This window comes from Drosophila bipectinata, chromosome 3R (assembly GCF_030179905.1).
Source record: "Drosophila bipectinata strain 14024-0381.07 chromosome 3R, DbipHiC1v2, whole genome shotgun sequence".
Classification (NCBI taxonomy): Eukaryota; Metazoa; Arthropoda; class Insecta; order Diptera; family Drosophilidae; genus Drosophila; species Drosophila bipectinata.
Genome location: NC_091739.1, coordinates 28,708,190 through 28,731,301, shown reverse-complemented (window position 1 = coordinate 28,731,301; position 23,112 = coordinate 28,708,190). Strand labels below are relative to the sequence as shown.

Genomic DNA, 23,112 nt, shown 5'->3' with positions numbered 1-23,112 from the left:
ATCACTTTTATTTAAAAAATAAGGATTTACATAAAGTTTTCAGCACCTTTTCGTTAAGGAAAAAATTATACATTTTAGCTTATAAAGGTAGTGGGAACAAATATTTTTGTTTTCCAAACATTAAATACTAAATATGGTATAATATATAAAAAATACAAACAGAAAGCTCATTAAACACTCGAAAAAAAAACGTTTTACAAACGTCAAACGAAAACAAAACAATAATTTCTTATAAAAAATAATGTGTAACCTAAATTCTATGAGGTCACTTCAGGTTAAGGAAACATTGTGCCTTACGGTTCTAAAAAAATAGGTGTCTTCAAATATTTCAATGTACAGTAAGTACATTTTTTGGTGTGTGTATAAGAAAGATAAATAAACAAAAAAATAACTTTTAGACTTATAAACTAAAACGGTTACATTGAAAAAAGTTTCTTCATCTCCTGAAGGTTAAGACCACCCCCTTGGCGAGTGGAAACACCATCCTCTTCTTCGGGCATAACTACTTTGGCGATCTCCAGCTTATAGTCCTGCAGGGCCTTTATTCTCTGTTCCACAGTTTCCTGACACATGAAGCGATATATGAAAGAGGGCTTCTTCTGACCGTACCGGTATATACGGTCCTGTGCCTGCTTCTCCAGCTGCGGATTCCAGTGGAGATCAACCAGAAGCATGTGGTTGGCTACATTGAGATTCAGGCCCACACCGCCAGCTGCAAGGGACAGTAGCAGAACCCGCTTATCGTTGTTGAGATTATTAAAGTCGCGCAGTACAATTTCGCGCTCCTTGGCAGACAGCTTTCCGGTGAAGTCGAGCGTCGACCAGCACAGATCATTCAAACGCTGTCGAATGACGCCTATAAAGGTGACCCATTGAGACACCACAATGATCTTATCGCTAGTCTCGTTTAACAACTCCTCCAACTTGGCAATCACCAGTTTCAACTTGGCGGAGGGGCGTGCGAAGTCGAAGATGGGATTGTCGGGGCTCAAAATCTGGAGAGCCCTTTTCCCACTGAAGGAAAAAGCCGAGGAGCTGCAAGACGGTTCTTGCTTAATGAACGACTCTGTTGGAGTCATCCTTTCGTGTTTAACGGATGATATGTCATAGTCCAATTCCTCGAACTTAATTTTTTTCATATTATAAACTGTGTTTTCGTCATCAAAGAAGTTTTCTTTGTCAGGGGCCACATGGTACTTCTTCAATTCTGATAGAACATCCGTTTTGAAGGGACCATCCACGTCTTCAGCGTCGTCTCGAAGGTTATTCACCTCCTCATCAGACATTGATCCACACAGCATCTAAATTTAAAGTAAGGCTTACTTTAAGCTTGAAAGAAATGAAAAATTACTCACTCCAATCATTAATCCCGGGTGACAACAGAACTGGCGCAGACGCAGCAGAAGCACGAGGATAACGATACCTTGAATCTTTGCCTTTGGATCGTAGCCAAGTGAACGCAAAAATTTGTGATATAGTTCCAAGTACTTGTCGTCAAAGTTTTCCACGATAAATTGCGGTGCGTTGTCTACCGAGTAGTAGTTCAAATCGGAATTACCCTTCTCGCGCTGAGTAAGGTACTGGGCAAAGATTTTCTTAGAAATGGCCGACAGGACCTGGTAGACGGCCATTTCCTCCTCTGAGAGCTCAACTGCGATCAACTGAATAGTTAGCGACGGTAGTGCCGGCATACCGCCAGTAGCCTGCAGCTGCTGTTTGGTTCTTCGCAGCATTAGCGGCTTGATAATAAATCCTAGACGGCGATGGCCGGCCATCCCATGATTTAAGTACTTTTTCCACTGCTGCAGATCATTGAAATTGGGAACATTTAAAAACTGCATCAGGGCGAACACATCTATGGCCCGATTCTGGATTGGGGTGCCGGTCAATGCCCAGTGGTGTACAGCTCTCAACTGACAGATGGAAAAGCACCCGATGGTTTTTGTGTTTCTTATGATGTGGGCCTCATCGAGGATCACTCGATGCCAGTTGACTGCGAAAAGCAACGATTTGCTACCGTACTTTCTATACTCGCTCACAACGGTGCTGTACGATGTGATGACGAGATCATTGGTCCTAAAGGCCTTAATATGTTGATCATGACGATTGGGTCCATGGAAAGTTAGTACCTTCGGGAATTATAAAAATTTAATTTTGAAGATATGCATGGGTTTGTATTTTTCATTACCGTTAAGGCGTTCGGCGTTACTTTGGTGGCCACTTCCTGCGCCCATTGGCACATAACACTCATCGGACAAACAACTAATGTTCCAGCCTTGGGATAGGGATCGTTCTCATCGCAATCTTCTTCTTCAGAGTCGTATAGATCATCGCCTGGAGCCATAAACTGGCGCTTTGCCGGCGGTTCATACCTTTCTTCCTCCTCGTCCTCGTCCTCTTCGTCGTCGAACAAGTTGAATTTTTTCATTGCCTTCAGAGACAACTGCTGGGTCCATTTGGCTCGCAAAGCCTGCTGTTTCTCGGCTCGTTCTATCTTCTTTGCTTCCAGGGAGGCCACCACAAGGGCAATCATACTCAAGGTTTTCCCTAAACCCATATCATCGGCTAAAATACCACCACAAATCTTCTGCCGCTCCCGGAACTGCATCCATCGTAGACCACTTTTCTGGTGCTTCAACAAGGGCACCAAAAGCAAGCTGGGCTGCTCTGCAAAATCCTCAGCCGTTGGTTTCGGTTCCGATGGCTCATACAAGTCCTTAAGACTGTTTATTATGTTTGTCTTATTTTGGAAGAAAGCAGCTAAGGACAGCTTGGACTTTTCCTTGTGGCGATTCAATCCGGTGAATAAGTTGGCCCACCGTGGGGTGTCCTCTTCTTTTGGCTCCTCTTTTATGCGCAGCGTGTCCATAAACTCGCATATGGTCTCCAGGCGCTTATTTAGTATATCCAACCGTTCAGCTATGGATTTCTTTTCCTTTGGATCCTTCACCTCATTTAATTTCTTTTCTGCTGCCAGCACTTTGGAAACTAGCTCATCTACCTGAGATTTCTGCTGCGCATACTCCTCGGCGCTGAGGAAAATAGCACCTTCATCGTTGGCATATTCTAAGGCAGAAAAAGGTGAAATATGAAAGGTGTAATATTCATGTTTTGCAAATACTTACCAGTGGAAAATTCGAATGAATCGCCCTCTTCACGATTTTGTAAGTTTGGTTCGTCTAAAGAGCTCCAGCCGGGCGGTGAATCTAATTTAATGGGCCGATCTGAAAGTTCATTTAAATCTACATACTCCATAGTTTGTGGAGTTGATTGTATAAATTCTTCTAAAAGTATGGAATAATTATGTATAAAATTAGGTGAAAATCGTTTAGAAAACTTGCCATCGTCCTCTTTCGGTTCTATAACAGTTTCACAAGCGAATGAAAGATAGAAAGGCGGCGTGTATGGTCTTGTGGGATCATCTGCAAGTAAGGCGGTTTTTGTAATTCGAGCTTATTGTGAAATTCATTCGTTTATATGTATACAACATATATGTATTTTCTTTTACCTTTGTACGATAAAAATGAATCAAGAGCCTCCAGATCAGGATCTAAGGAACTACACCAGAGCGATGACTCTAATTTTATGGACTCATCTGAAAGTATAGTCACATGGCAATTTTTTAAAAACTAATTCGAATTTTTAAACCAATTTCTTTGGTTTTTTTTCCAAGAACTACCTTTGGAGAGTTCCATATCATGCTCTTCTAGATTCAGTGAAGCTGATTTTATAGATTCTTCTAAAAGTGAAGATAAATATTTGGTTCTTGAAATTAAATTAAAATCATTTATAAAACTTGCCATTAGAAGCTATGTCATCGGCTTCTTCCTGTTTAATGAAAGTTGCACTAGCAACCGACCAAGAGTCAGGCGGCGTATTCGGATATCTTTGGAATTCATCTGCAAGTAACGCGGTTTTTGTAATACGAGCTGATTGTGATATGTATGCTTGTATGTACATATGATGTACAACAATTCTATTACAAACATTTGTACACATTGGCTTTTACCTATGGGCGATGTAACTGAATCAAGATCGTTTAAATTACGCTGCCAGGAACTGCAGCAGGGCGGAGATTCCGATCTCCTCAATGAATCTGAAATATATAACTATCTGTAAGCAGGCACCCTATAAGGCCTATCTAGTTTTATGACTTACTTGGCGGCGACATCACTTTACTAATTTATTTACGCCGCAGACAACATTAAACTTTTAAGACTCCACTTTTGAAGAAGTCCGCTACTAATAGCGGTGGGCACATCGCGATAAGTTGCGATCCGATCACCACAATAATTCATGAACAAACGTGTATAACTTTAAAAAATTAAATAAAAACAAATCCTATTTTAATTCTATTACAGGTGGCAAATAAATCAATTATCAATAATTATAAATTCAAATAATATAAGAGGGAATTGTTTAATAGTTCTTGCGATATTTCCACTAGATGGCAGCATTGGAGGTGTAAAAGGTGGCAACTCCATTCTTAAAAGGCGCTGAGGCGACGCGTGCCTGAATTCGTATTAAAATTTAAATTGAAAATGTCGAGCGACAGTGAGCAATATTACAGCAATGGAGAGGAGGAAGAGGAGGAGGAGGAAATCATCAGCAACACTAGTTCAGGTTAGGCATTAGTCAAAACATAAGACTTGGCAAAATCATGTATTTGTTGCTATTTCATTGTGTTTAGGCCGATCAAGCCGATCCTCGCGCCCCACCAACCGTTATAGTAACGAAAATAGCAATTCTGGTGTCGTCATAGACGAAACAGAGTCTGAGGCAGCAGATACTGAGTTGGACGAGTCCGCTTCAGACTCCGAAGAGGACAGCGTTCGTCCCGGGACCAAGGTAGTTAAGGGAAACAGATTGCGGCCACCCGCCATTGTTTCCGATAGCGACGAGGACGAGCTTGATCAGAGAGCTCTTTCACCTTGCACACGAATGAGTATCACAGGAGTAAGACCCCAGGATTTAGGCGATGACGACAGCGAGATCGAGTACAGTGATGAGGGGCCGAAGTCCCCGGAGAATCATAGGGAAAGGGAGGAAGCTGCTGCCTCCCGTTACCGCCAGGCCATTGAAGGCCCGCCACTCTCGCCTCGCTACAGTACACAATTTGTGGGAAACATTGAGGAGACTCTTCATTCTACTATTTTTCCTGCAACTGAAGATGTGGCTCCCCACGACGAATCTAGCAGCAGCGATGTGCTGATCCTCAGCAATAAGGAGACCCCAATCGAAATTTCGAGTTCAAGTGCAGACGACGATGTTGTTGAAAACAAAGAGAACGTATCGGGCTCTTCTTTGGTACGCCCCTCGAGGTCTTATTCGCCCAGGAGCAGTGCTGGGGCTCCTGCCAAGACTACCAAAAATCTTAGTCAGCCCACGATTCTGGCGGCAATGATGCAGCGTAACAACCAGATTAAGAGCGAAGACCAAAACCCGAATCAGAAGTTGGTGAGCCAAGATCATTACGAGAAAGAGTTGCTAAATCTGTCAAAGTTGCGAGGGGAACTGACCGATGCCGAAACACTCTACGATAAGGTGGCTAACAAACTACCCGACAAAGGAACCCAGCTTAGAAAGCGTATCGAAGGCTTGCGCCTTGATATATTTGCTAAAAGCGCGTTGGTGGATAAACTTCAAGTTCAGACCCCAAAAATTCCGTCTATTAAGGTGATGGATTTCGGTAAGCAGAATGCCAGGCTTTCGCAGGATAACTCTCCTGACTGGGATGAGCTATCGGCGGCGGTTAACCAGATCAAGCCCGTGTATACTGGTACCCAGGGAATGGCCACGTTCAATAATCAAAAGGCTTTGACCTTGGAGTCCCTTAAGGTAAGAAAACTACTAACAGAATAACCAAAATTAAAAATGCTTAATCATGATGAGTCAGAACGGATATCTGAGTAACTCGCTTTCAATTGGGGTCGTTAGGCACGAGTTACTGTGCGACGGTCATCAATAGCAAGTCAAGATTAAAGATTCTAAGCCTGAAAGGTTACTCTTACCACAAATTCCCTAAAAAGAGTGCAATTATCTAATGGTTGACGTTTCAGGACCTCCATGGCTCGTTGAAAGACTGCCCAGGGCCCAACGTTTTGGCCGAAGATCCCAAGGGCCTAAAAGTTTCGTTGATGGATCACCAGAAGCACGCCTTGGCCTGGATGGCTTGGCGTGAGCAGCAGCGTCCTCGCGGGGGTATCCTTGCTGACGACATGGGCTTGGGAAAAACCTTGACCATGATATCGTCCGTACTGGCCTGTAAGAACAGCCAGGAGAGCGAAGAGGCCAAAGGGTCAGACAGCGACGACAGCGAGGATGAGAAGGGCAAGAAAAAGAGCACTGGAGGATGGAACTCTAAGGGGCGCAAAGGCAGTAAGTTTTGCTAGAAATAAGATGTTTAGATAGTCATGACTATTGTAATTTCTTCATTTTTGGCAGCCTACAAAGGTGGAACCTTGGTAGTGTGTCCAGCAAGTTTACTGCGTCAGTGGGAGAACGAAGTGGAGTCTAAGGTCTCACGGAACAAGCTGACCGTCTGCGTCCATCATGGTAATAATCGGGAGAGCAAAGCAAAGCATCTGCGCACCTACGATATTGTTGTTACCACTTATAACATTGTGGCCAGGGAGCACAAAGAGCAGGCCGCAGTATTCGGTGTCAAGTGGCGTCGCATCATTTTGGACGAGGCTCACGTGGTTAGGAATCACAAGGCTCAGTCTTCCATCGCTGTTAGTGATCTGCGGGGCAAGTATCGTTGGGCTTTGACCGGAACCCCCATCCAAAATAAGGAGCTGGATGTTTATGCGTTGCTGAAGTTTCTTCGTTGCTCGCCATTCGACGATCTCAACACATGGAAGAAGTGGATTGATAACAAAAGTGCCGGCGGGCAGAACCGCCTAAATCTTTTGATGAAGTCGCTTATGCTCCGGCGCACCAAGGCTCAGTTGCAGGTGGAAGGCAAGCTTAATAACTTGCCCAACAAGGAGATGCGCATGATCGAGATTTCATTGGACAAGGATGAAATGAACGTTTACCAAATGGTCATGACCTATTCCCGGACACTGTTTGCCCAGTTTCTCTTCCAGCGTGCTGAGAAGGACACTGATTTCAATTTCAGATCGGATGCCAATAAGCCTACCTATAATCAAGTCAAAGATCCCAATGGTGCTTACTATAAGATGCACCAAAAATTCGCCAAAATGGCTGGAGGAAAAAAAGAGGTGAAGTCTCATGAAATTTTGGTGTTGTTGCTGCGGCTGCGACAAATTTGTTGCCATCCAGGACTGATTGATGCGGTAAGTCATAGATGATAGTAACCAGAAGCTTTAAACCTAACACTATTTGTATTTTTTTATAAGATGCTCGAAGGAGAAGAAGCTAGCAACATGCAGGCTGATAGCAGTGACAGCGACTCTCCTGAAATCGATTTGCTGGCTCAGCTTAACAAACTCACCATTAAGGACACTTCCAATACTTCTAATCCTAGTGAGAGCTTTGGACAGGATGAGAACGAAGAACCTCCGCTGCACGGAGAAGAAGCTCGCGTAGCGAAAGCTTCTAAAAATCTTCTAAAGAGAACCAATCCCGTTTTTAATCTGAAACGACCCTCGTCCAAAATGCTGAAGGTCTTGGAAATTCTTAAGAATTCAGTTCTGAAAAGCAAAGACGACAAAGCTATTGTAGTGTCGCAGTGGACTTCGGTGCTGGATATACTACGCGACCACTTGGAACACGCGGGCTTGCCTACGCTGTCGCTGAATGGAACAATTCCCGTAAAGAACCGGCAGGACATTGTGAATAAGTTTAACGATCCACGAAGTGACAAGCGTATCCTATTACTTTCCCTAACCGCTGGCGGTGTGGGCTTGAATCTCATTGGTGCCAATCATCTCTTGCTGCTGGACTTGCACTGGAATCCTCAGCTAGAAGCCCAGGCTCAGGATCGTATCTATCGCGTTGGCCAAAAGAAGGATGTGATCATTTACAAGTTTATGTGCGCGGACACTGTGGAGCAGAGGATCAAGGCGTTGCAGGACAAGAAACTAGAATTGGCCAATGGCGTTCTGACCGGAGCAGCTGTCAGTTCCAAACTGACCATTGATGACCTGAAGGGTCTCTTTGGAATGTGAATTGGCCTCTTAAGTTACCCCTTAACTATCGAATTTGCCTCCTTAATTTTTCAATCATTCCATAAGAAAAAGAATTTCAATTTATTTACAGCGAAATGTTTATTCAAGTTAATTTTATAATTGTTTTTTGTTTGTTTTTATTTCTTGGTTTCGAAGCATTGTATTAAAATTAACTAGTATACCATTAATATTGTTTAGTGTTTTACAATGAGTTCCATTTATAGTGAAATGTGTGTTCTACTACGGTTTAATTTTCTTAACGATATTATTTCGCGATGTCTGTTGAAGCGGATTCAAACAAAATTCCACTACAATTTGAATAGCATAACATATTTGGTTTTTGTCAAACTGTACAAAAGAAGACGTTAATTAATAAATGAATATCTTAAAATTAGAACAGTACGCTACACTACTCTCAGATCAGCCGGATCAGTCCTCACGAAGTATTAATGTACCGCATGCTTCTTAACATGGCAGCGCACAGCCCACAAAAATCTAATGTATGTTTTCTATATAGGATATTAATAAAGAGTTTATGTTTTGAAGCTGATAATCTCAAATCGATTACACCCTTTATGTATATTGATTGAACCATCTTGATTAAATTGTTCTGATCTTAGATTTTTTTCGTCGTAAATCGGTTGCTGTACAATAATAATTTTTGATAAAAGTGCTCAAGCTTAGGACTAGAATCGTTAATTCAAACGTGTGCCTATTATGAGTCTGAAGAAATTTTTAGTTTGTGCAATGTCTATATTAGATTCTTGATTATTTTTGCAGAGAAACTTTAAATTTAACTAATTTATATACAATACACGAGTTAATAGTATAGATATACACATAATGATTAATCATAGTCTCAACATGCAGTATAGTTCAAATTTTTGAAATGATATATGGATATTTTAAAGTTTTTCTTTCGGTTTGAGATCAATTTGAAAACGTTTTTGGGGGATAAACATGTAAGATTTTAGACTCTAGATTATATTCTTCTCCTTGGAATTGGAAAAAGGCTAGTTAGATATTAGATAACATTTCTTCGGGAATTCGAAACTTTGAGTTGTTGCTTTCGGTTATTTTTGGGGCCATCATCCATTATTGTGGGTTTCAGAGTAGTTTCCAGATATTTCTCAGTTATCGCTGCAAAAAGAAAGATAATAATTGCATACAATTATAAGTTTCTTGGTTAGATTTGTGTGGCGGGTCATTAATTAGCTAGAAATTCAATATTACATTGGCAATATCCTTAAGCGCGAGTACGGCATAAAACCGTTTTTAATGCCAACGATCCCATATCCCAACGTGCCCATATGGGTGCACTGTCTCGGCCATAAAATCCATTAAAATCATTGTAATGTCCGTCAGTCAGTCAAAGGCAATGGCAAAGCCGAAGACGAGCCAAGATATCCTGGGCCAGCTTACCTGCGTCCTCGTACTCGGACTCTTAGGCAATGAGCTCTGGCCCAGTGCTCGTAAAAGCAAATTTTATGGCCACCGCTGGCGGGGATGGGTTGGGATAGAACGGCATAAGGCGGTGGAGCAACCGGGTCCGAATAATACTGGAAGCAGCTGGGCCCCGAGCCAAGAGCTTGATTTTTATAATGCGAAATGTGATTTTTACGACGCGTTTTAAGATAATGCGGCAGGCGCTGAATCTCGATTCTCGATTCGTTTTGCCTGATTTCTAATTGTCGCCGTCGAACTCATTTGTGCTCAACCGAACATTGAAAACCACTTCTCCTACACCCTGCCCACACATCCACTTAAGTCCTTTCGGCGGCACTCCTTAAGTTTGTTTCTTTTTTAATAGATTTCGAACAGTCTATGGTAATTGAAAATGAACACGATTGTCATATGAGTCTTGTAAAAAGATCAGAATGATTCAGTCGTATTAAAAAACATTTTACAATTTAATTACAATTATAGAGTTATTTAAGAATTTTATGATCTATATTTTATATGTTATTGTGCATACCATTATATATTAAATGTATATTGTTAAAAGTACATTTTCCGGTGTATCCTTAATTACAAATGAACTATTTATTATCTCATGCTTGAAGCATTGCATTGGTTTTAGTCGAAACGTTTCATTGTTTAAAACTTTAAGGATCATATCCTTTGTTCGTAGAGTACAGCATATTCTTTGTACTTCTGGAGTTTAGCGGATTTATGTATTTTTTATTTGCTTTTGCAGTTTCAGTCGTTTTTTTACGATTGCCACAAAAAAGTTTCCACAGAAAACGGAGTAGCTGAAAATGAGTCTCGGGGTTTTGGAGTCAGTTCGGTTCGGTTTGGTTTTGGTTTCTGGGTTTTTGTATACATCATACATTATTGTTTATTTTTTAATAATGCGTGTCCACTAAAAACCGAAAAGAAGAGGAAGCGTAACGCGGCATCATAAACAGCGAAGGGTGCTGGGAGTTGGGAGCTCAGCACGCAACCCGATGGGGAATAATAAACACGAACGCCGAAAACAAATGAATATATCCCATACATATATGGGAGATATATGTATGTGTAGTATTTGTGAGAGAGCAGAGTGGTCTGAAATATGGAATGGGGATCGGGAATTGGGGATGGATTGGGTTCGGGTTTGGAGGAGCTAGAGTCTAAATGGGGCAGAAATAAGAGCAGAATGTCAGAGCGAAATTCGAGCAGCGTAAGCTGAAACCGAAAACGTTCGACCGCGCTCGCGGAAAACTATAACATTTTTGGTTTTATTCCTTTATTTTGTTGGGCTTTATTTTTATGGCAAGCGATGCATTTATTATGGCAGCCCAGTGTACACCAGAGGAGGCTTTAGCTCTGGCGATGACGATGCTGACGATGGAGCATTAAAAACGAAGGGACTTACACTTTTTAATGGCAACTCAGCGGAAATTAGAAATCGGCGGAAATTGTATGGCAACAATAATATTCACAATATATTGTATAATGTTCCTTCTATGTTTGTGCATAATCTTCCGAAAGGAAAACTCCAGACGAACTCTACAACAAAGTTGCTACTTGGCCAACTGAACGGAAGTCGTTTTTTATGATTGCCCTTAACGATCAGTTGAGATCTGCATGGAATTAAGCTCAATCGCACCATTTAACAATTTTGGTTTTGCCTTATGAAGATGCATAATCAATTTTTTTTTAAAAAGAGTTGCTTAATGTGAATTAAATTATTTTTAAATTTATTTTATAGTTTCCTTTGATGTCGAAGAATTTGTATTCATATGCCTTTCTGGTTGTCACTTTCGATGTGCCAAAACATCAGTGGAATCGAGGTGTGGCACTTGCCTCTCGAATAAAATTAGACTGTTCTACATGTTGGAAATATCAAGATATTCTTGAGAAACGCGGCGCTCCTGGTGCTTTAAAGGTGAGTCCGCATTGTCTGGGAAAATGCGCGGAAGCGCAAATGGAAACAAAATATCGTAAAATGGAAAACTTATGCATTTATTGCCGTTTTGGCCACGGCAACAAAAGCGACTTGAAACGGAATTGAAGTGCCATTGGAAAGGATATTTTCTCTTCACCTCCGGCGAGTGTGTATGTGTTTGTTTCTTAGCAAAATGAAATGCTTTGCAGGAACTGCTGCTCGCAGGATCTCCCCAAGGCTCGTAAAAGTTTTCGGTATTGTTTGCCCGCTTTTATGAGTTTGAGTTTTGCCAGAATAATTGTTTGTTGTTGCCGATGATGTTTGCTTCCTTTTTTTCCGACTTTCGAGTGAGTCCTTTTAATAAGTTTGATTTGGCAGATCCCCCATTCGTCACAGAGTTAAATGAACTTTGTAAATAGTTTTACGAGATCTCACCGCCCGACTTTGTAGTCTCGCCCTCTGGCAAAGTAAAAGGAAAAAATTTAATTGCGGCCCGGGGTTCTAGGCTTAGAACAGGGCAGGAATACTTCAATGACGAACAGAGCGAGGAAAAAATATTTTCACGCAGCTCTCGTGCGATTCAGTTTCTGTTTTATGATCCAGACCCATAAAAACTGAACACTGCGTTGCGTCCGCGTCCCTTTGATGCAAGTATAGGTTGCAGCCATGCCACAGGAGTGCGGTGAGAGGTGACACAAGAGTTCAGTTGCGTTTCCCCAACTTCCCCGAGTTTTTAATGGGCGCGGAACAATCGAAGGGCCACAGTTTCTAGACAAGATTTAGATGCCAATTCGCTCCTCTTTCATAATTCTGGAGTGCGAATATTTTATTACCTTAGACGAGACCAAAACATTGAAATATGCACTCTGAAGTGTCGTCTTCGTGGTCTGTCGGGCAGAATCGTAAAATAAAAAAAAAAGTATGAGGGGAAAATAAAGAAGCGTAAGTTTTGATGTTTGAGTATTGGCCGCTCCCGAACCTGAGACCCAAAAAAATACCAAGAAGAACCCATCCGTCCCCCCATCCAGTCGAAAATGGGAAACTGGAGAAGCCCTTGCCGCTTCTGGCGCCACTTGAGTTTTTAATTAAAGCAAATCGCTTAGCAAAACAAAAGGCTACAAAATGCTTAAACGCTGGGAAGCACAAAACACAAGCTCGTCTTGCCCGACGTCCCAATGAAAATATAAACAAAAATGCGCCAGCCAGCATGGAAATTCAACACTTGCCTCTGAATTAAGCAACTGCAACACCAGCACCAAGAAAATGCCAAATGCTTCAATTGTCAGGGCAGGATGATATACATAGAAGAGCAGGGGCTAGGGGTGATGGCAAAAGAGGAATTGTTTTTCATCTGCTGGCTGCTTTTGTTGCTGCCTCTCGGTGCCCACGTTGCACAGTCATCAGACCAAATGATGAAAAAGCCATTGCATACTTTCGTGCGCACTACGGAAGTGCAACACACACACGCAACCCGTTCGGCAGATGAAAGTTGGTGTTCGTAGGGATCTGGAGCAGGTCCTGCTGCTTGGCTAAAAGAGCCCGTGCCGGCAGCCCAAATTGTGGCCATAAAACTATGCTACGAAATTGATTTGATTAAAGGCAACGCGCTTGGGCCAGCATGCGAAATGAGCTGCAAGTCGAGGAGCGGAAACGGAAACGGTCATGGACACAGGAACGGAAACGGAAACGGCAAACAATCTAATTTGTTCCAACCTTGGATAGTCTGATGTAAGCAATATCCGAAGAGAGTATTTGGGTATTTTGTGAAATTTCATAAAAAAAAAGTTATTTAAATAAAGTTACATATTTCACTTCCTAAGAAAAGTATTTAGTAAATATTAAAAAAAAAGAGAATAATTAAATACCTTAAATAAGTCTAGTTGTTGCTACTTACACAAAGAGGACAGCTGCCGCTGCTGCTGCTGCCACGGCGGCAGCAACGTTGCGATATTGCTACGTGGCGGCCGTGGAGCTCACCAAGTGGTGGCCATGGTGGTATGACCCATTGCTGCTGCTGTGCGCCGGCGGAGGTGGTGGTGGCGTGGTGGGCGTGGCCGAGCGTGATCTCTGCCTACGGCTGAGCGTTGGCGTGGACGTGGATGAGGTCGTAGCCATCGTGGTGACCATGGTGGGCGAGGCGGCGGAGTGCACGGTGCCGTTGCTGCTGCCGGGACGCGAGTGCGCCTGGGGCAGGGACTGGGCGTGTTTCTGGAGAGGATGGGCCGCTACCCCACCGTTGGGACTGTTGGGCGAACGACTAAGGGCCAGAGGCTCGGGTGTGGGCGGTCGTATCTGGGTGAGCGGCAGGTGGGTGAAGTGCGCTCCGTAGCGACTCTGCTCAATGCTCGGGTAGGTCAGGTACATGGGGGCTCCGTTGACCAGAGCCATCGGGGTGTAGTAGTTGTAGTAGAATTGAGCTACAATGCGGTTTATTTCCACGCGTGCTGGGGATTGACAAGGGGATTAGCGATTAAAAAGTGATTTTAGGCTAAAAGTGGTAACAAAAATAATTTCGATCGAAATTCCTATCGAGAATGTTTTTTAAGCTTTCCTGTGGAATATATTTTCTGTTTAAAGCACCATGGCTTTACGGTTTACAATCTTTAAAAGGTAAAATATTTTACAACTTAAAACGTAATTTAAAATTAGGTTATTTTATCCTGTTTATGTAATGTTTATACTAAAGTATAAAGTATGGTTTTTTTTAAAGACTATGGAAAAAGAGTATAAAACTTTTAAGCCATAACATTAACTACGGCCGGCACTTAATGTCTATGCCACCCGGCCAAGATGTGCGCCATTTTGAAAGGCACATGTGGCTCCGGCGCCCGCCGACTCAACACCTAGGACACAGCACTACGGACTATGGACTCCGAGCGGAGAATACGGCCCACCTATGGCCTCGGCATGCACTTTATGTGCAACCTTCGCTCGATGCTCGCACAATAAAGCTCCTCCATGCCTCCATCTCGAGTAACTTGCGCTCCGAGCTGACACGCCCCTACATCCACATCCATGTGCCCATGCTTATACCCATATCTCCATCCCCATCCATATATATCCCAATTCCAGTTTGAGCCTTTGTCTTCAGCTGACTCCCCGCCTTATCTGCGTGGCAAAAACTTTTCAAAATTTTACTGCTTGCTGCAACATCAAAATGCCAAGTTTTTACGATTACGCTGCTGCTGCTGCTGCAATTTTACTTAATTTTAATGGGATTTTTTCTTCCGCCAACTGCAGAATGCATTAAACAGGGCCAGAGCATACGAGATGGCAGCGAGGGGCTTCTGGGGGTATTACGCATGACCGTGCCTCCTTGCACTTCCCCTTTTCTCCGGCCGTGAGGCAGGAAGATATAGGGGGCATAGGTACAGTCAATGCCAGACCCAACCTAGTCGAAACTAATGCCGCCCGCCCATTGTGCAATTTGACGAAATAATAAAAAGTCGTAAAAAAGTTGTGACCTGAGGTGAGGTTCGGAGCGGGGCCAGAGGGCAGTCCGGCTGCCCCTTCCCACCGGATTAGCTGGCTGAAGTACTTGTTAATATATAGCCAGTTCGCATTGGTCTAGTCCATAAACAGAGTCTTAGTGTTGCGTTAATTAGAGGAATGCATTCTGGTCAGCTCGAGCCGTGACAGGAGCACTGCCCTTTCCCACTTCGATGATTTCTTACTGGTTTGGAATTTATTTGCCATCCGGATGGCACTAAAGTTGGTCAAGGGTATAGAATCATTGAAATTCTTAAAGAGTTTCTCTAATTAAATACGAATACTATATGTATGTGTTATAATATTAAAATTAAAGAATCAGTAAGAAAACAATTAAGAAAAAGCTGGTGAGTTTAAAGGCTTTAGACACGACATTACTTTTTAACTCAAACTCGAATTATTATTCGATATTTTTAATAACACCTTTAACCAAAATCCCTTAACTTCACTTTTTAAAAATAATCTAATAAAAGTCATACCCTTTTGTTTAAAAGAAAAACTAATCCTTGACCTAGATAGGGCTTTAGTCTTCCACCTTAATGGCAGGACATTACTCAGACTCCCTAAACCCCAAATTAGTAGTACTTCCTCCCACTCTTCAGCGGTTTTTAATCTTCCAGTTTGCAGGCCACAAACCCCGACAATAAGTTCACGGTTGAATTGACTTTAGCTGGAATTCGGAGGCGACAGGAAGAATAAGAGTCATCCGGGTGCGTGGACAATATTATGGATAACTATGTCCAGCCCGATTACGCCAGCGGCATTTATGACAAACTGGTTGCTTATTATTTAGCCAGTCCAGAGTCCGGACCATGGCCAAGATAAATCATGATTGTCTATATGTAAGCCGGTTGCAAGGGGATCAGATGTCTGGCACAAGAGGCAGCTTGTAAGTCGGCGGGGCACTAAAAATGACAGTAGCATCGATGTGGCAAGTAGAGGGAAAGATGTGGATGTGGAGTAGAAGTTGACGCTGCACAAATATTTTACGATCCACCCACAATATGAAGTCGTAAAGCTGGAAATTTTTGCTTCCTGCTGCCGCTGGGTCTGCACTTTCCTATAGTTTTTAATAAGCATTGGTAAATGTTTGGCATGAAAGTGGAAAGGAATTTGTACAAGACTCTTTCCCGGCCGCAAAACTGAACTAAACCAAGCCGAGCTGACTGGGCGGCCATATGAAGATGATGACTCCAATATGGCTCACAGCCCGTTATGGTCTCCCGTACAAAATGGTAAACTAGCGAGTCTATTTTTTATGGGAAAACAAAGAAAGGCGTCGCTAAAATATGACTGAACGCCAGGATATGAGAATGGGTCGTAAAATAATGTCATTGGAATGGGTTAGATTCCATTCTAGTTTGCTGTGGGTACTGAGTCATGCGATTACAATTTTTATAAAATATATTATAATAAAGGGCACTTAAAATAGGGTATGATATAGAAGGGTATGATATGAAGGAATTCATATATGGTTTTTGATAGGTCTTAAAAAAAAATTTAGCTTTATAAGCTTCCTCTGCTGATAATTGCAATCGCAGCTTGAAAATTTCAATAAAAAACACCCAATTCTCAAGCATCAAACCCCTCACATGGCGAATGATTCCTTTCCTCACTTGGCTAGCAATTCAACCATAAACACTTTTAAGCTTTATGGTGCCCACATTTACACGTCGCCATTGCCTACCTACAGTAACCCGAAGAGTCTCCTGCCCAGAGAATCCTAAATTCCATTCCGACGTGTTTAGTGCCGGGAAGCTGTTACGGCCGGAGTATTCCAGCTACCTGGCGCAGGATAAAGGACTCCTACCAAATGGTGGTAAGAATTTAAATTTTCACACTTAAAATAAAAAAAAACCGTAGTCTTAAAAGGATATAAGAAATTATTAAGGTAAGGATGAGGAGTAAATATTAAAATATTTAGGAATTGAGATATAAAATTATATATTCTTAATATAACTTAATCAAACGGTATATTATTTTGAAGAACAAAAAATATATATGCTGAATTTTGGTAAAAGTCTGAAACATTCTTTAAGCTATTGTTCTGAGTGCAGGCCTTTGAGACACGGTGTTGGAAATGTCGTAAATTTTTCGCATGCATTTTTCGGTTTAATGATGCATTTACGATCCCGGCAGCAGTGGCGACACAAGTAACTTCCATCTCCCTGGTCCTGGATCCCCGTTCCCAAATATCGCTGCTGCTGGGACGTGCAATGGGAATGGTTTCGTGAAATGGCAACAACTTGAAAAGCAATCGTTGCCAATTTTAATGTCATCAACAAAACAAACAACAGCTGACACTTTTAAATAATTTTCGAAAGGGAATTTGGGTTTCAACCGCATAACGATTCTGTTTAAGGAAAATAGTTTATTTCTGACTTTTCAGGTTTATCCTTTTGTATAATATTCTGTTCGGCTAATTCTTACTTAATTTGATAACAATATTTTACAATGTCAATGAGAATTATTGTTGTTATTAAATATTACAATTAGAGTTTCGCAAGACATCGATATAGTTAACCTTAATATATAGTATTTATTTTATTTGTGCACCATCTCACAACTGTTTTGTTTTGATACCGAGCTCCCGGGGAAGTCCATAAATACATTATTCCAAGGGCTGCTACTTTCCTTGTTAAGATACAAATTTACACATAGAGGAGATTTTTGAGATTAACGATAAGCCTATTTGAATGAGTTTAGAATATAATTCAATCCCCGATGTCTACTGTAGGCTAATTTCAAACATTTTTTGTACTTTTAACCAATTAAGTACCAAAGTAACTGAAGAGGAACACAAATGACTGGTTTGGGGCGCTTTTAATGGCCATTATTAGAAGAACACATTCAACCCAGGATTAATCTAGTTAATTAAGTAAAGCAAATCTTAAATATGCCTAAACTAAAGCTATACAACCGTTGTGAAGAAACTGTTGAACTTTATGTGGCAATGTTGATTGTTGATTTTCGGAGATAAACTGAGTTTTTTCGATAAAATAAAATATGTTGGTGGCAAGAATTATGTTGATTGTTGATATTACTCCTTCATGGGGGATTGTTGATTGAAGAGAAAATAGTGTTGATTGTTGATTAATGGCCAGACATCAGACATCTCAGGGGGTATGTTGATTGAAGAAATAGTGCGAAAATCAGCGGTCACAGCTCATCCATCGACATATTTGGCTTGTTGATTGTAGAAATCCACGTTGCGCATTAGCTTACCGATAAATTCGAAATATATACAGAGGTTTTCGCATCTTAAGGACATTACGTTACTTTAAGCTAGGACAACAATTAAATTCGCGCACGATCTCACCGAAGCATTAAGCTACTATGTGATGCTGAACAATAAATATTTTATATCGGTTAAAAGTAAGGATCATAGCAATTATCGTTACTTTAGTTTAGTTCATGAAAAATTATCATCCACATTGCCGCGTTGCGTTGCGCAGCTCACCCCCGTCATAGATATTCAAATTATGCTGACGGGAGTATTCATTCACAACGTATTGGCCTGGTTTGAATCAGATCGAAAGACATTCGCCATTTAATAAGTGTACCCGATTGGATGTTACACACAGGTATAGGTATTGGGTTGCTAAAAAGCTATAAAGCCGTTTGGTTGACTCACCCTCTTCGATTCGACGGGAAGCCTCTTCAATGTTGGCGTCAGCATCCTTCAATATCACATACATGAGCGGCATCAGCTCCCACGGATAGCGGAATTTCTCTAATAGTTTTTGGCAATAGTCTAGGAAAACGTCTTGGCCTGAAACGAAAACAATCAAAAGAAATTGGTCAAATTTCAAAGCGATCCAGTTTTCACATGCTCTTCATTCATCAAGGGCTATGGTATCGATCTGTTTATTTATTTAAAAATTAGCTTCATTGACAAATCCCTTCCACATAAACAACTATCCCGACTTGGGTGCCCCATCAAAGTCCATTGTTTCTTGAATTTCGCCTGCCTGCAAAAGTGCCGCACTTCAGACAGCAATGTGCAACGTAAACATGGCGGAAAAAACGTCGGCACAAATTGCAACTCAATCCAAGCCAATAGATATTGAACCAATTGCCGCCCATAGTATCGGATTTTATTACGTTTATACTCCAGACATTACGTTGGGTCAGTCAATTAACATGGTGGTTTGGGAGTTACTATAAAAATAACTCTTATGCTCTGTATTAATTTTACTAAGCTTACCATTCCTTAAAAATAGAGTTATTCTTGAGCTCTATGAAGTCAGAGGTCTTAAATTCAACTTAAAGACACTTTTCTTAATATTTTGATGATGTTAGTTAGATATATATATTAGACTATAACAAACTTATAAAAAACAAAAATTGTTAATTCTTCTGCTATATATACCATAGTATATACTTGTTCGAGTCATACTAAGTCATGTGGACGTGGTCTCCACAAATATACATATAATAAAATTCCTATTATTTATTAATTCCACTTTATTTTACCTGCATTTCTTATGTTATTTTTATAGACATTTTTCTGAATATTTTGGTAAAACCTAATTTCATCTGTATATTAGTTAAATTAAAATAGAAAACCCCTGTATTAAAGTTTTGCGTTTAGTTCTTGTTATAGAAATTGTTCTTAATATTTTATTAAAAACATGGAAACTTCACAGGCAAGTCTCTGTATACATTTTGTAATCGAAAGTTCTACAAAGAATTATATTAAGATATATATGTTTATTTATATATGTTTTGTAGTTTTATTTATGTGGCCACTGGTGTTGTCGTTGCTCGTTTTTTGTTCTTTTCTTGTCTTTCTCTCTTTGGCTGGCCGAGCTTATGCCATTATGCTCTTCGTATCGCCGGCCATTTTTTTCGTTTTTCTTGTTTTTACCTCCACAGCAACACCAACACCAACACCAACATCAGCACGCCAGCAGCACCAACAATAGCAACAACAACAGCAGTCCCCCCATCGTCGTCGTCATCGTTGTCGGTAGTTTCGTTGTAGGCGGAGCTTCATATCCATTGGCCCGTTTTATTATAGCTCTCTGTGCGCTGCTCCTTAAATGCTGATGTTGCTGCTGACGTGCGAGTAGCTTTAGCTGTTGCTGTTGGTGTTCCTTGTGGTGTTGCATGTTGCAGGGAGATGGCGATGCAAGATTTGCATTGGTACACTCACTTTGCGTGCACCGGCTCGGCTCGAAACACGTTTTCGGAACAGCTCCGCTTCCTGTCCTTTCAATTCAAGCAATCATGTGTCTGCTGGCGTGGCTTATTAATTTAGTAATTAAGCCATTAGTGGGCCGAGCATGGCATTGCATGGCCGTAGTTTTGTTAGCATTTTATGTTTTCAAATTACTTTATTAGACGCTAATAAATCTAATAAATTGATTTATTGCAGCCGTAATGCAACCATGTCCATAACACCCAAACACATTTATAAGCCCTGTTCGTTTTGGGCCTGTGTATTAAAATTGCATGAGGGAGTGGGGATTGTTTAAATAACAATGATTCGAGGGGACTGAAAATAATCTAATCAGATCTAGCTGAGAAAATGACTTTTATATAAATTCATTATATTTGCACTCCAATTATATGAAAAAGTGCAGTGGGTTAGCTAAGAAGTACATAGACTACCCTTGACACTTGTTTTTTTTTTAAATTTAACTAATTGTGAAAAGTATTTCAAAATACTTTTTTAAGAAACCTACAGGATATGTAGTAAATATTAATAACTTTGAGGCCATTTCTTATAATAAAGACATCATAGAAAAATGTACATATATAAGCTGCTCGGGAAATGTTGGTGACGCCCACCTAGCACGAATGTTTTGTTCCCCTCATTAAGTATCTGCAGCTGTCGTTATTGCAGTGCCACACCCACCAAGATATATATATATCTATATATATGTATAAGTATGTAGATCTGTTTGGCTAGATGCACGTCTATATGCATGTACAGTTAGCCAGTAAACGATGCCATTAATGCGCATAAACCGACTCTGCGCAGGGCCATGTGGCAGGAGAGGAAGGTGCACAAATCCAAGCTCAGAAAAATATGTATATACTTGGTGCTATGTACATGTACATATGTATGTATATAGGAAAGTTGCTGCACAAGATGCAGTGGTGTTGGTGTTGTTATTACTTTTATTACTGTCCAAACTGCAGCTAACCTTCCACTCGGCAATATCCGAGCTCCGGCTCTTCGGCACCGAGTCCTTCACGAAAGTCCTCGCTCCTCTGCAATCGGCCCCACTCCACGGCCATCCACACTCCCATCGTTTAAGTCGTTAGCCAAGTTTTCTCGCTCGTTTTTCTGCGCCTTTTTATGAGTTTGTTGCAGCAGCACGAAGCTCCCGTTCCAGCAACTGCAGCTGCTCGGTAGGAGAAACTTTGCCACATACATACATATATGTATGTATTACCTCTATATAGTTTTTTGTACCAATTGGCAAGCATTACATGGCCAAGATACCTCTCACGGTATTTATTTCTAGCTACTTTTGCGAAGATAGTGGTCTTCGCCAATGATTTTCCATTGTTGTATAAAAACTATCAATTATGGGAAACATGTTTGTTGGAGTTACGAATACGTAATATTATTAATGTAAATTAGAGAAGGTTTTCCCTTATATTATGAGCATTATAAAATTTTATGTAAATTTATGTGTATTTTTTTTAGCTAGTTAAATTAATCATCATTTTGTGGGTTATTTTTGATCAACAAAAATATTACGTATACGTATTACGTACATATGTATGTAATTATGTAAAATATATTGGTTATAATAAGTAACTAGCAATTTTCTTTCTGCAAGTACAATAGTCTATAACAGAAATTGAAACACCAGAAAAATCGAAAGACTTCTCATAGACTATAAGACTTATCAACGTAATTTGGAAATGAATTTTTGCATTTTAATCCCTTTAATTATTTTACAAATTATCCCATCTACAAATAAGTTCCATTTTTTGGTATTTTTGTTACGTATCGGCTTAAAAAATTAAAAAAAATATATTGTACAAAAACTCTTTTAATTCTCTATCCCAAAATATTTAGCAGATAAAACTCTTTCATTCGGCAGCTGCTAATGAAAAAAAGGGAGCAGCTCTCCGTGCCGGGCACTTTGACATCGAGCTGTAAAATTAACTTGTGCAATAAAGAACGAAATGCTGGCGAGATGCTGGCGAAATATTTTGATAAAATTTCGGTGAGCTTTGCAGCTGGATGGATAGAGCTGAGAGCCTGCTATGTGCCAGCTACCAAAAAAGATGAGGAAAAGCCGTAAATTTCTCGAAATATCTGCAGATCTGCCCCGTCGACAGTCAGGAAAGTCGTAAAACGTAACAACAATAAAAAATAATAAATCGACATATCCACAAAATGGCAACTCAAACTCAAAGTGTTCGGCATGCACCGAAAGGAGTAAGTGGCAGGCAAATGCCACAAGAAGGAGCACGATTTGATGAAATCCTCCCGAATGATGCATGCAGCATGGGGCAATGTGGTAAATGAAGCAAGCATCGGAATGCTTTGTGGCTCTGTTCCACACTTTGGACCGGTATACGTACATACATATACATATATCTTTTGGTAGGGACGGACGGATGGCCCAACTGGGTTGGGTGTAGAATGCAAATTCGAGCTGGGAAGACAAAATAAAATCTTTGGCAATGGGAATGGAAATAGAATGGAGCTGAAACAGTGTTTTAATGAGCCACAACAGCAAAAGCAGCAGATGTGATGAGTTCCCTGGAGTTGGTTGCTTAAGTGATTGCTCTGGGTTCTCTGGTTTTTATTCTATAACAAATGATGCTTTCCTCAAAGCGATCTGTTATACATGTAAGAAGAAAATATTTGTTTTCCTTACATGTCTGTTTTGACAATCTTTGATTTTATGACTTAATTTTTAATAGCCTTAAATTAAACAAAATATAAAATATTTGCCAATAAATGTTGGGTTATATAAGCAATAAATAATATTGTTAAAAGTTAAAATAGAGGAGACTGTTAATAATATGCTTCATTTTCTAAAATAGTCGTACTTGGTATTATATTCTTAAAGAATAAAATATCTAAGTGAAATATTTTTGCCTATTACCTTTATTTTAAAAACCTTTTGTAAAATAAAAAGA

At 40.6% G+C, this 23,112-nt stretch overlaps 3 protein-coding genes across 6 annotated transcripts in view; 1 reads left to right on the top strand and 2 right to left on the bottom strand.

Moving 5' to 3' along the window:
* Window positions 1-4,263, bottom strand: LOC108119724 (transcription termination factor 2). 2 transcript variants are annotated; one of them, XM_017233029.3, is made up of 10 exons: window positions 4,159-4,263; window positions 4,010-4,096; window positions 3,801-3,899; window positions 3,680-3,739; window positions 3,509-3,595; window positions 3,342-3,422; window positions 3,126-3,284; window positions 2,189-3,066; window positions 1,356-2,129; window positions 1-1,301 (listed from the first exon to the last, which is right to left on the bottom strand). In XM_017233029.3, exons 1-10 carry the CDS (start codon window positions 4,169-4,171, stop codon window positions 417-419), a joined length of 3,123 nt encoding a protein of 1,040 aa, XP_017088518.3. In that variant the 5' UTR covers window positions 4,172-4,263; the 3' UTR covers window positions 1-416. The 2 variants fall into 2 exon arrangements, with proteins under 2 accessions (XP_017088518.3, XP_070137221.1); XM_070281120.1 differs by having other exon boundaries at window positions 3,126-3,281.
* A 207-nt stretch (window positions 4,264-4,470) lies between these two features.
* lds (transcription termination factor lodestar) lies at window positions 4,471-8,323 on the top strand. The gene is made up of 5 exons (XM_017233196.3): window positions 4,471-4,623; window positions 4,691-5,838; window positions 6,060-6,378; window positions 6,445-7,301; window positions 7,365-8,323. The coding sequence occupies exons 1-5, from the start codon at window positions 4,542-4,544 to the stop codon at window positions 8,133-8,135; spliced, it is 3,177 nt and encodes a 1,058-aa protein (XP_017088685.2). The 5' UTR covers window positions 4,471-4,541; the 3' UTR covers window positions 8,136-8,323.
* dsx (transcription factor doublesex) overlaps window positions 8,216-23,112 on the bottom strand; it is a 37,686-nt gene continuing 22,789 nt past the window's right edge. For 2 of the 3 annotated variants that reach the window (XM_017233194.3, XM_070281121.1), the window contains exons 3-5: window positions 18,629-18,766; window positions 13,400-13,949; window positions 8,216-9,275 (exon numbers count right to left, since the gene is read on the bottom strand). In XM_017233194.3, coding sequence (XP_017088683.2) covers window positions 13,459-13,949; window positions 18,629-18,766 — 629 coding nt within the window. In that variant the 3' untranslated portion in view covers window positions 8,216-9,275; window positions 13,400-13,458. Of the gene's footprint in view, window positions 9,276-13,399; window positions 13,950-16,987; window positions 18,512-18,628; window positions 18,767-23,112 lie in introns of those variants that run through there. The other variant, XM_017233195.3, reaches the window with a different exon arrangement.